The sequence below is a fragment of the Topomyia yanbarensis genome, chromosome 2, assembly GCF_030247195.1.
Source record: "Topomyia yanbarensis strain Yona2022 chromosome 2, ASM3024719v1, whole genome shotgun sequence".
Classification (NCBI taxonomy): domain Eukaryota; kingdom Metazoa; phylum Arthropoda; class Insecta; order Diptera; family Culicidae; genus Topomyia; species Topomyia yanbarensis.
In genome coordinates, this window is record NC_080671.1 from 306,733,895 (window position 1) to 306,747,968 (window position 14,074).

At 39.7% G+C, this 14,074-nt stretch overlaps 1 protein-coding gene across 1 annotated transcript in view; it reads right to left on the reverse strand.

Annotated features, from left to right (window-relative positions):
- Nucleotides 1–14,074, reverse strand: part of LOC131683504 (neuroligin-4, Y-linked) — a 181,236-nt gene that overhangs the window by 99,688 nt on the left and 67,474 nt on the right. Inside the window, exons 3-4 of the mRNA XM_058965533.1 lie at nt 2,857–3,018; nt 2,596–2,793 (exon numbers count right to left, since the gene is read on the reverse strand). Of these exons, the coding sequence (XP_058821516.1) occupies nt 2,596–2,793; nt 2,857–3,018 (360 nt within the window). The remainder of the gene's footprint in view (nt 1–2,595; nt 2,794–2,856; nt 3,019–14,074) is intronic.

A 14,074-nucleotide genomic window follows, 5' to 3' on the forward strand; every position in this document is an offset into this window, starting at 1 on the left:
CGTCTCTATCCGATCACGAATATATAATATTCGATCATCTTGATGTCACTTTCAATGTGGTAACAAACTGTAATCGTAAATTTACAAATTGGGACCTCATTTTGGAAAACTTGGCGACTAAACTGCCCATAAAAGCATAACAGTCCCATATTGAAAAACAGCAAGCCGAGAAAAACGCTGTTGAAGATTTGCATTCTCATTGAGCCTTATGGATGGGACAACCATGTTTTGGTATTTTTTCGAAATTTTCTAAACAAACCTGGTAGTCTTATTTGCGCATTGTGATTCATATTCAGAATATAATCCAACAGATAACTCATTTTCGACAAAAATCTATGCAAAACAAAATTTCATGGATATTTTCCAACAATTAGTCGAGATGACTTGAATGACGTGGAAGATACGACAAACTCATTCATAGTAGCATCCTACGAAGAAGCTTGTCAACTTCGTACTGTTAAATCGACTAAGGGAACCCCTTCGCGATGTTGTTTACAACGGGCCTTTTCGCTCAAGCAATTTAGCTTGGGTGTGTTCCTAGATATTGACGGTGCTTTTGACAATAACTGTCTTTCAACTCTACTCTGGAAGCGACGTACGGCCATGGGGTATCTACATGTATTTAGGCTTGGATAAACGTAATGCTTAGTAACCGCATTCTTTGCTTGTCACTAAGACAGGCAGAGATACAGAAGTTGAGGCAGTTGTCCTCAAAGTGGCGCCCTGTCACCTTTGTTATGGAACCTGATTATCGACGGCTAGTTGAAGAATCTCAATAAGCTTGGATTTCCAACCTACGGGTTTGCTGACTATTACCAAATAGTAATTACTAGACATTGCATCGGAATATTCTTTGACTTAATTCAACAAGCATTGAGAGATGTCGAACAATGGTGCTCATAAGTTAAATTATCAGTTAACCCAAATCATATTACCAGTCATACACGATTGTGGTCATATATGGTTACATAGGGTGAAGATATTCTTTCTCCCAACGATATTACACTCACATGTAGTTTTCCTTACAGGACATTCCATGTGAAGATTCCCTCTCGAGAGGAGTGGTTGTCTGGCTGTATGGAAAGACAACAACAAACGCTAGTGGTCTGTTGTACTGACGGTTCTCTGATGGAGGCACGTGCTGGTGCTAGTATCTACTGTCGTGAAATGAACATTCCGACTCACTAGCTAGATACTGTACTGCATTCCAAGTAGAAATCTTAGCTCAGACAAATCACGGTCTGACCTAGTGATCGCGTGCTGAACCCAAATCGAAGAACTAAGCATTGTCAACACTATCTACCTTGTTTGGATGCCCGGACATTCCGGTATTACTGGAAATAAATGGGCTGACGAATTGGCTAGGGCAGGAGCAGCGTCCTCTGAGCCCGCCATGCCAATTTCGACAAGTTGGATAAGAGAAAAAATACGGTCCTGGGCTTCGTCCGAGCACCGAAATCATTGGAGAAATCTACAAACGTGTCGCCAAACAAAGACCTTCCTAGAAAAACCGTGGACAGTGATTTCGAAAAATTGCTACATTTTTCAAAACTCTACTGCGGCAGGCTGACCAGGGCTATAATCGGCCACTGCAAACTTATTTATCACATGGCAAAACTATTCAGTTCTCTGAATCTGTGTGAATCCGATTACGGAAACTAGTATCATTTGATATGCAACTGCCCAGCCTTAGCGCAATTGCAATTTCGAGATTTCGGCCATCCTTACATAGACGACACCGTGTTTGGACGACTGAAACTCAGAGATATACTAAAGTTTTTTGTCCAATACGGTTGATTTTCCACCCTTCCAATTCTACTTCCTCCTTCATCGTTCTCATTTCCTTTCGCTCAGAAAATGATCAGAATAGTATATGTCGAGCCACTTTAATGTACACCTGTAATGTCACTGGAGATTCACTGTCACTTGCTCAATTTTCCTTATTTTGCAAGAATGAATATCAAATCAAACGCAAAGAATGGCTTTAATCCTATCAATATGACTGTAGAAAATGAATTTTAAGTAAGAGAGATTTGAAGAAATCCTTTGAATTATTAGAAATAGAAGTGTCGATATTTTCGAAATAGAAATTGCCAGTGAATCCAAAAATACCTTAAATTTGTTCAAACATGACGATAATAAAAATTATATACATTAAAAAATGTCATTGTTTGAAAGACGTGCTTGAGGAATGAGGTCATTATCCTTTCATGCTTGCGATAAAACATTGGAGAAAAACTAGATTCGCATCTACATCGAAGCACAGATGCAATCAACAATCCTTAACTAATACGAGTTTAAAAGGACTGTTAAATGACAGTACCTCTGCTTTAGTGGATCCTACATTTGTTTTGTCTTAAAAAAATTCTAACTCGCAATTTATAAAACAATTCAAATTAGATTATCCTCCTTAATTCGACCTTAAAGATTGATATACAAAGAAGGATGAAAATAGAGTCGAATCATTTGTCATGTAGATAATCTAATATAAACCCAATTCAACCGGGTTGATTGCATTTTTTTTTCTACGAAATGCTCTGTTTCCGCTTTCCCAAAGCCAATAAAGTATTCATTGGCACAAATTTATTCACCTACCTTCTGGCACAGCAGCCGAAGCGATGAGAAAATGAACACAGGCGGCTCCTGTCCCATGGCCGGCCAGTGTGACGCTCCGTGGATCACCGCCGAAACCATCGATGTTTTCCTGAATCCAATGGAGGGCCGCAATGATGTCCATCAGACCGTAGTTGGCCGGTGCTTTCGAGAACCGGTCGATGTTGGCATTTAAAAATCCTGAAAAGACCAGATCAGTTAAATTTCCAAGAACTGTTGGTACTTCGAGCAGTGCTTCCGAACCTAATATTCCTAGACGATAATTGATTGTAACTACTAAAATTTGCCCGAAACTGGCAAGTACGGACCCATCGTATGGATTGCCACTGTTCCATTCGTACGACTCGCCGTGGACGAACACCATCACTGAATACTTTTGAGCACCGGAATTCTCTCGAGAGCCAGCTGTGAGGAATAAAAAAAAATAATGCCATTAAATTGATGCCTCGATTTGTTTCTTTCGCAGTACATCCCATAAATAACGCTTGTTCCTTGTTTGATGCTTTCCAGTCGAGTACAAAATATCTTATGAGCTGCATAATAGCCGTACTTTTAAAAGTTTATCCAATGCAATTCAAGAAAATCATTCTAGCCAATGAGAACCGAGAGAAGGCACCGTTCGGGTGTAGAAGCAGTTTTGTTGCCGAAATGTATTCAGGAAGTTCTAAATCGGAACGTGAAGTGTATCCGAAGAAGGCAGCTCCTTTCAATTCACGTTCGAGCACGTTTTCTAAGTTGTGTACACACCGAAAAGGATACCGTTTTAATGCATTTTTGTTTGCTGCATTGCGCCACACAAGTATGCCGGTGAAGCTAGGGAAGCAATTTCAAAAGTTGGAAAACATTTGATCAATAGCAATTTAATTTAAAGTTTCGTTTCGTCATCCGTTGCCCGCAACCCTAGCCAGTGAGGCAACGGTGAACCGCGTGTCCAATGGGGAGTAATCGAGTTTCTCGTTGCATTATATGTTTATAGCATTACAGAAGAAAATGTCCATCAGTATGGCGAAAAGGATAATAAAACTTTTTAAACAGTAAAAGTAGGTCACGAACAGATTCCGTTGCTAGTAGAATGGAAGAAACGACGACAATGTTGCAACCGTCTTTCCAGTTTTTTGACAATTGCTTTGAACGGTGGCAGGAAAAAGTTATGTGAGCTTCGTGGCTTCATTGTGGTTAATTATTATTCTATTGTCAGTTGTGCAACAGTTTTAATCTGGAAGTAGACAATATTTGATTATGCTTTCGTTCATTGAAAGCACCTAGAAAACGTTGCTTCGGACAATTATGTAATGTTTACTGAATATTAATTTTAATTGCTGGGTTTTTAAAGTAAGTTCTATTAAAAATTTGGACATTTCTTTTAATTACTGCCACGTCTTTGATTATTGTAGCAAAAAACTGCATTCAGCATATTGATTAGGAAAGGTTGTGATGAAGTTTTCAGAAGGATTCATAAATAAGTTCAATATTTATCGAAAATGGGATACAAGTTGGGTTGTCACCCCTCCGGACTTGTCCCGGAGATTCCGGTTTTCGGGGGCGATCTCCAGGCTTCCGTCATTGAAGGGTTCGAGGGGCGTAGTGGAAGGTATTTAAGGTGCCATACAGGGAGTGTTAGTATATTAAGTTAATTACCATATAATAATGCAATATTTTAACAATATACTGTCAATTCTAATCGTTTTGTCATGTTAATTACATCTTGCTGATAATTGTGCTGAATATTTCGTTTTCAGAAGCTTATTGGGTGAAGTGGAATTTCGTGAATTAGTTGGTGAGATTCAGTGATTCCACGGCTCACAGAAAGGAGGCTTGCTATTCCGCGAATTGACAGTTTTCGGTGACGTCAGAGAAATCGTTGAGATAAACAAACGGATTTCTCAAAAGTTGTTAATTGACACTATTTGAGCTCTTACGGTGGAAAAAATAGTGTGCAATGGATTTTTGACGTAAATTACACTAGACACAGTGGATAATCAGTGCATCTATGTGATTATTAGCGTAAATCGGGAATTTGGATGCATGCCATAGAAAACATATCCCACCGTAATTTTCTGATCATAGCAAAGGTTTTGGATAACCGCATAGCTTACTTGTGATTTACCAGGTGTTAGCAGCAAACAATATATGAATTTCATGTAATTGTTTTCGCCGACGATTTCTATGACGCGCTCTTGTCAAATGTTTACACTCTAACGAGCTAGCCTAGTATATGTAAGCCGTGCAGTGATTCCATTGTATGATGGGACCTGCACTAAGCTTGACGACGAAGTAGTATTGATTGCTTCTGTTGTAATTCTTTGAGTTGAAGACTGCAAGATCTGCAACAACTACTTTACCAAATTAGATTCCGATGAGAAAACAATCCTTTGAAATGGATCCTGCCCACAAGGATGCGATGTTTACCATTTGAAATGTGCAGATCTCGCAGATTCTTAGAAATATATAGTAACGGTTGTTCAATAAAAATGAGGATGATTTCAATACCTTTCCGTAATTAAAGTAGAGTGATTTTTTTCCCTAGGAGAGAATTGCGCTCTGGACTCACTAGAAACGGGTGGCATGTTTCAATTCGCTCTGGTGCTGTCAGTTCAATTGAAGATGGCGTCGAAACAGCAAGCACTCCGCGAGAGTGTTGTACGGTTTTATGAAACACATGATCATCGTGGAAACAAATTTACTTTAAACCACTTTCGAGACGAACGCGTGCCCGTGGGTACAGTTTACCGGAGCCTGGCATGCCTCAGCGCGGAGCGGAAGGCTGGGAGCAGCCGTCCGACGAAGATAATGACGAAGAAGGAGAAGAAAGCATTGAAAAAGCTGTTCGACAACAAGGAGGAAACGAGTTTGCGTGACGCCGGCCGAAAATATTAATGCTCCCATACCTTGATTCACCAAAAGCTCAAGTTGGAGGTCTTCATTTATCGGAAGAAGACTCGGTCCCCCGAGTATACGGACGAGCGGATAGCGATCGTGAAATCGCAGTGCCGGTGGATGACGAAGAACTACCGCGGTGCGTCGTTCGTGCTGGACGACGAAAGTTACTTTCCGCTCTCGAAGACCCACATTCCAGGAAATGACAGCTACTATTCCAGCGACAAGTCGGCCATACCCCCCCCCCCCAAGTAAGATATAAGTTTAAGTATAAATGTGAAAACCAGTTATGCTGTACATTGCCATATCGGACAGAGATTTTAAAGCAGTGGTTCATGCCGAGCGGTCTGGCCATTAATCAACAAGTGTACCAGGAGGAGTGTCTTGAGAAAATTCTTCTGTCGTTCTTAAAGGAGCACCATGCGGATGAGAAGTACATCTTCAGGCCAGACAAGGCGTCTTCCCAAAACGCCAAGAAGATGCTGGAGTATGTTGAGCAGAAAAAGATACCGTACGTGCGAAAAGAAAGCGACCTGACTAACTTTCCCCTTGAATTTATTGATTTTTTTTGTCTTTTAACTGCATAACTGAAAAAATTCTCATTTTTTATTGAACACCCGTTAGCAGTACTAGCATCGGGCGAATTTGTATGGCGCGGAAAGATGACGTGTAACAGGAATGGGCGATACTAGTATCCATACTGAAGGTATTGATACTTTTCTCCAAAAATCGAGTATTTTTGTATCAATACCTTTAGATGCCATAAAATATCGGTATTGATACTTTTTGACCGATACTCGTCAGCGGTGTCGTTTGATTTTTTTCTTTCCCTTTTCTGAATATTTGTCATTTACATATGAGCGACAGAAAATAAAATAAAAGTCGCACTGACGTACTTCGTAAACCCCGCTTCAAATATATTAGAATGCAAAAATTGGATACAACCTTCAGTATATAAAAACCGCAAAAAATATATCTGATTATTACAAAGACTTAATCGTGAGCTAGGGTATCGGAAGGGCTTTCCGTCAGAATCACTCATTGCAATTACAGGCGAGACTGCTTAAGGTCAATTGCGGCGGGCCGTGATTCTGAATGTGATATTCATTGTACGATTCAAATAAGTAGGACTTTCCGATCCCGTGTATCATAACGAAGGGCTCGAGCGTTTGTGTGTTAACGTGTTCAATCGCGTGGGTGTTTGTATGTCGCGGGTGTGTAACTTCGCATGTATAAATTCGATTTTATAACCGTGTATCCATTCGCATTTTTGCGCGTGTTCTTGGTTGATCGCGCGCGGACAGTGAATCTGATACCTAATTTTCGGTGCACGGTTCAGATGTTAGAAGAGAGTGAGTTCTTACAAATCACTAGAGTCATGTCGCCATGCAACGTGTTGTCTAGTAGATATGAGCGGCATGTTTTTGATTAGTCTAACTGAAGGTATGGATCTAGGCTGCTAGGAATGAGAGGAGGGAGTTCCGGATGTAATTGACTCACTCTTGAGACCGCGTTTGTAAATTGATAAATGCCAAAATGTTTACTTAGTCGCCGGGGTGTTATCCTGTTTTCGCGATCGCGGACGTTGATGTGCGTGGATGATCGCGAAGAGCTCGTTTGTATGTTAACGTGTTTGTCGCTTGCACCAGCGTGTATATAACTTCGCGTGCATAAATTCGATAGTATAAACGTGTGGCCATTCGAATGTTGTATGGCTATTCTATACTATGACCGAGGGTAAAGAACTTTCGGGTATGACCGGTTTATAATCGCGCGAATATGTGTTTTTGTAGGTCCACGCTTCCGACCGCCTTTATGAGTTTAAAAGTGCTAGAACGTTCACTCAATTACCGGGGTGTTTTTATGTTTGTGAGATCGCGGGCTTAGCTGTGCGTGGACGAAGCTCAAGCGTTTGTATGATAACGTGTTTGTTGAATCTGATAGTGTCTAATATCTCGTGGTTAAATTCGATGTTATAATTCGCGTGTGTTCTTGAATGACAGCGTAGACCGTGAATCTGATGCTTAATTTTCAGTGTATGTACCAGAAGACATATAACTAGAGTTCCCGAACATGTCGCCATGGAATGTGATATATAGTAGATATGAGCGTTATTTTTGATTGGTCCAACTAAAGGCATGAGTCCAGGCTGCTAGGACTGAGGGTAGAGACCTCAGATGTGATCGATTCATGACCGAAAATACGAAATTATTTTCAAAAATATGAAATGAAAACTTCACTTCAAATTCTTTCGAGAATGGTGTTGTGGTCCTAATAATGACCGTTTGTTGTGGATATTTTTACAGCTCGCCGGCTTCTTTACACATCTGATGGCAAAGGCAATTTTGAGAGCGCTTTTCGTTGACTTCTGCTAGCGGGGAGCATTCCTTCTAGGTACTAACAAATCGGGTAACCGGCGGCAAAATGCATGTGGCTTCTACGACGATGAAACGCATACTGGGAAATTTTTCCTATAGACAACTAAACAGGTAAAATACATGTCTAAGATGTGATTCATCGTGAAATTGGCGGTTCTAACAAGTAGACCATCTATAAAATTACAACCAATGGCTGCTTTTACAAAATCATTTTTATCGTAATTTATGACAATTGTGTCCTCTACGGAACTCGCCACTTAATTTTAGAGAATATCCTCTAACAGATCGCACAAAAATCTATTTATCCAGCTCAGTACAGCGCTAATAATTGACGTTGAAAAGCAACTCGGAGACTTAAGCTGTCAAACATTTAGAAATAGGAGAAGCATTGTCCCGCAAGGGTCACTTTTCTGATTCAAATTATTACAGGTATTTTCTTGCTTCTGATTAATTGGTCGTAGGTCACCTTGACTCATGCACATCCATTCGAAAACGTTAATTTATTGTTATTTTCCAAAAAAAAAAACTAGGTGTTGGTAATGTCTAGGACATTACCAAGTGTTGACGTAGGACAATTATTTGGTGTACTAGTTTTCAGCCTAATGTTACATAATCCTGACCAAAACATGTTACTTTTAGTGGTCATTTCTCAAATTTAATTCACGAAATACTAAACTAGTTTGCATTCCTTAACTTTTATCGCCAAAATTAACCGAAAACTATATACTCTTATTGACATTATTCATATATATATATATATTTTATGCGAAGAACTCGTTAATAAAATTGTTTTACTGAATAGATTACTGAAGCGAATACTATTTACTACTACTAGCTAAAAATTGTTGACACTTTTCATTATATGTCAGTCTCAATATCCCGTCATTTTGATTCGACGTGTACTCCATATTCAAAAGCAAATTTTCGAAATTCTTCAGGCGATTGGCCGAAATAATTGTCCCCTGCATTGACGAGAGACCAAAAAAAAGTTTCTCTTGCTTTGGAGTGAATTCCAGAAATAATAATATTTGATGACTATTTTTGCACTGCAAATAGTACCGCCAACTTGCCCCGCGTGCGTCGCCGCCAACTTAACCCAACAGCACATTTTATAAAAAAGGATTTAAAAATTACTTCAGTGTATGGATAGGTGTAATATCTATACGGATACTGAAAGCTCTTTTCACGCTCTATCGAAAAATATAATCATTCGGGGAATAGATTGAAAACCATCTTAAATAACAAAAAATGTTTAAAATTAAGAAAATTTACAAAGTATGCTCAAAACACAATATCGCCCACAGCTTCTACAAAAATGTTTTGCAAACAAAAACACATTGGATAATGCGTTTCATATTACATGAGGTTCACAACGAGAGACAGTGCTTTATGACTAATAGAAACTGAGAAAAGGGGATTCCGCCAACTTACCCCAACCCCCAACTAGCCCCGTAGCGTAATTTTCACACCAATATTGTTTGTGGCACTAAAAACTGGATTCTAACCGCACTGCGCACTTACCACTCTTTCATTAAATTCTTCTCATAGACTGGTTAGTTCGACTGGTCTGTCTATGAAAGTACCATATCTATCACTGGAAATACATGTGTTTTGACAGCTCGCAGTTTTGAGATCACTCGCACTTTGAAAGTGCGGAGTCCAGGTTGGTGGGAAGTGCGCAATAATATTTAACCGTTGTGTGTCCGACGCGGTACCCGGGTACCTTTTTAAGTTTCAATTAATTAAATTCCTATGTTTTATCCATAGCTGGAAATTGAAATTTTGTGACATCTTAGAACTTCACCAAGTCAAGCTTTTGGGTTAATAATATTGTTGATATAGTAAGGGTGGGAGTGAGGAGGGGCTCCTGATTTTTTTTACTACGTAACAGGCCGACGTGGGTACCCGGGTACCCACAAAACTAAAATGCCCATAACTAAGGTAATATCCAACCGATTTCGATACTTTTGGCCGTTTTGGATTCAGGAACTCATCCAATTTTGGACTTGGTAAAAATGAATCGGTTTACTTCATTCGGTTACCGGAAATCCGGATTGCCGGAAGCAGGTTCCAGTGCTGGGGTACAATTTGCGAACTTCAATGGAATACTAGCAATGTGGGTATCAAAATTTTTGGAATTGCATCAGTAGGCTGTATCTCGTGATTTTGGAACCATTTGGTGATTTGATCCCGGAACGGACATTCCGGAGCAGGTTCCCGTGGGGCCGTGAGTGGCCATTCCATTCCAATTCCATTTTTTAAATTGCCATAGGGTCCCGTAACAATAAAAAACAGACTTCCGAGACAATTTGAAGAGTTTTGATACTCATATTGCTAGGACATTAATAAAATTTGCAAATTATATCCTAGTACTGGAACATTACTCCGGAAAATCCAGATTACCAAAAATCAGATCCATTAATCTAGTTCTATTATACAGAATCAAAAAGTAGACGAGTTTCTGAATCCAAAACATCTAAAAGTGTCCAAATCGGTTAAAGGAAGCCATAGTTATGAGCATTTCAATTTGTGGGTACCCGGGTACCCTCGTTGGCCTGTTAAAGGTGTTTTTTTGTTGGACACATAACTGTTAAAAAATGAAAATGTCTAATCTTTGACGATCCGCTTCATATATAAACCCTTAAGGGGGCAACCTAATACACAAGATCGGAAAGATTCGAGTTTTTTTGCCTATTTCAATAGATAAACCGAAGAATGTATCACAACCTTCATATAGATTTTTAAAGATTCTAAAAAACAATATTATAAGAAAACCGATATTCAACAATTCTGTGGGAGGTTAAAATCAAACGCAAAACGACGTAATTTCTAGAAAAATGAAAAGATACGGAAAATCAAATAGAAAGTATACTTATGTAAATCCGAAATCTTTGTTGTTTTATTGATTTCAACGAGAATTACGAGCTGCACATGTTTCCCTCCAATTAGGTATTAGAGTAACGAAATAGTCCTTACCTCGCCATTTTTGTGAAGCATTTCAAGTATTTTTTCAATGTATTTTTTATTTTAGCTTTCTAAATGTGTGTTAAATAAATTTTCAAATAGCTAGAACTTTTTCGTCCCTTTCCAAAAATCTCGAAAACAAGCTTCTTTTTTGTATCCTTAAGCAGTCCACCCCCTAATTTAGGCAATTTTTATATAAACTATCTCCTCAAACAAACGAATAAAAGAAGGTTCGCCATAATCTGGAATAAACCGTTACATTGATCCTTTAACAAACTACCAAAAATTTGATGTAATTCGATATAATAAAAAAAATATATTCTCAAAAATAATCCCAAGTAGACAGTATTCCAAGAAGTTTCTTGTGGACGAGTTTAAAATGACTTTGTTTCCACACACCTGCTTGGAGCTATTTATTTCACTTCTCGTTTTCCGATATATGATCCAGATCGATCTGTCATAAGTTAGAAAATTATCCTCCAGAAGGTTCTGGAAAATGAACGTTTGCAGACTGATAAGTGATCAAAGTGCACGTAGAAAACTTGAAATTGTTCGGTGGTTATTTCTAGCAATGGTGGATAAAAATTAAGGCAAAATATGTCCTGATATCATCCTTTTCCGTTTTTCGAAATTACATTCGGCTGGCATATTTAAACGGATAATTACTATATTGAACAATAAATAAAATGCTATAACTTTTAAAGCATACAGTACAGACACTTGGTGTCTTCAGCAAAGTTATTCGCAAAGGAAAGAGCTATAAATTGAATACAACGTCTCAATATAATCTTTTATAAGGAAATTAATGAAAACCTCTCATTTATAGGGGGATTAATCTATGAAATCAGAATATCAAAAGAATGATCATATTACATACAAAAAATGATCCGAAGGTGCTGTTGTCCCAAAATTGGCCGTTTTGGCGTTAATAGATTGCTTGTAAAACCGTTTATGCAGCGTGCTGTTCTACTCTCTGAGTAAGGAAGGATGACACTGACTTAAAATGGCAAGTGCACGGCTGCCTCCGTCCCGACAAAACCCTGGTAGGTCTTCGAGCACGTTCAAAACTTATCACCATTTAGTTGGTGGTACTAGGTTCGGTGGGAGCATTCCCGATTTTACGTTGATCCGGCTCTGAACACTACTCTCCATGAAGGATTGTGGCAACCCTAGAATGACCTCCTTGCTTCATAGGTAATCATTTTATCACAAGATGCGACTATGTACGAGTGGAGATAGCGGCCCGAAGTTGGGACCCAATAAAATGGAGAAAACATAGAAATTCACACATATGGATCAGGGACGGCGAATCGTTTGGGGTTGAGGCCACCAACAGCAGCTGAAGTTATTCAGCAAGAACAAGAGGAAGGGAAGCAGCATTAACAACCAGAACAGAGCGGGATAGTTACACCCCACAGAAGCCAAAAGCAGTGGCAGCGAAGTACTTGATGGAGGAGCTCCACAAGATTGTAGACGCGAGAAACAATGTCCATAAGGATAATAAGGAGATGGTTCTCAGAATCCGAAAAGCGTTAGTGGTTGTCGTGAATGAGCATTGGCGACTGTTGAGGCTAATATCTTCCTAGACCCTGCGAAGCAGGGGAAGGAGAAGCAGATTGGAGAATTTCCGCGACTCCAATGAGGACGAGAAATTCGCCAGGAGACGGAAGACCATGCGGGCCCAAGAGGCAGACACTCGTGGACGCTGTTGTTATCGACGGACGTCACCCAACATGCACAAAGCTGGAGTACCGTTGTAGGTCGGAAGGAGAAACACGGGAAACAGAAAAAGCCGTAGCCCGCGACGAGACACTACCAGTCGCAGGTCGTCGGGGCACCAACGAACCGGGCCTCCTGTTCCACCGATATTGCCTTACTGACCTCAACACCTGGCTGGTTGGCTCGGTCTCGGGAAAACTTCTCTCGCCGGAGAATTCTCCGTCGGAGTAGGCCAGGTCCACCGTCGGGGACATGACCGAGTAGTTCACGGAGCTTAACGAGTAAATGCTGCTGACTAGTGCGAGAAGGGAATTGCGGTGCTAAATGGCATAAAGGGAGCCGAGTCGTGGTGCTGAATGGCACGAGGAACTGAAAGGCTCGGTAAATTAGACAATCTGAAGTTTGCCGCTCGGATTGTCTTCGTAGGGGAAGAGCACTAAGTCTCGACCCACAGCTAGCTTTCCGACTGTCATCAGGAAATTGCCAGTCTGAGAAGATAGTGAAGAATTGGTGGTGTGTCTAGGAGTGGCGCTGTAACCCTAATGGAGAAGCTAACTACTGAGTAGTTGAATTAGTGGGTGCTATGCACATAAAAAAACCCTCCCCGAAATAATACCGTAAGGTAGTGCCAGGGAGGAATCAGGTTCTAAGTAAGTGCAATGGTTTTTAGCGGGTCGGCCAAACCCGTTCGCTTTTGTTGTACCCCCCTAGGGTTTTGTACATTTTGTCCTGTATTCTCATGGCTTTTTAAAAGTTTTTTTCTGCTCTCCAAAAACAAACACATATATATTACCCCAGATCGTCGAGCTAAGTCGATTGGAATATAGGACACGGCCCTCCGGGCCTCGGAAAAAATCATGGGAAAAAATATGGTTGGTCTGTTTGGGATATTTTTACTTCACAATGAAACAATTACAGAATGGAAGAATAATTGGCTTGAAATTCCTTTAAATTAACGTTGTTGAAAGTTTCCGTTTAATGCAGATTAGAATGCATCCATTTAAATTACAACACTGAAACGCAATAAATGATGCTGTAGCTTACAAATCATTAATTCGTTCAAAGAGTTTATGTGGTTGAGCAAGAGCTAGTACGGTCTGGAAATTATCAAAAGGATAGATCTATGACTGCATTGTGATAAAGTAACTAAAATAGCTTAAACACATGTAGACGGCAGATCTTAGGCACAGTTTTCCTACCATCATACTGAGCGCCCCCTTCGCAGGTATCTACTTTTTAATCCTATTAAACTCGGACTTAATTTAAGTTTAACATAACCACAGCGTAAGAATAGGGTGATTAGAACTATGTATGTTCTGGCAACTCATGAACATAATCTTTTCTTGTCGGGCATTTGAACTTGTAACGACAGACATATGAGTCCCTTCCACCAACTTAAAACATTATATATTTTATTATTATTAATATATGAATTATTTCAATTACTCATTGCTGGCGAAAAATATACCATTAAGTTGCCATGGACATAGGAATGCGTTTGGGTTAAATATTATCTACGCCAG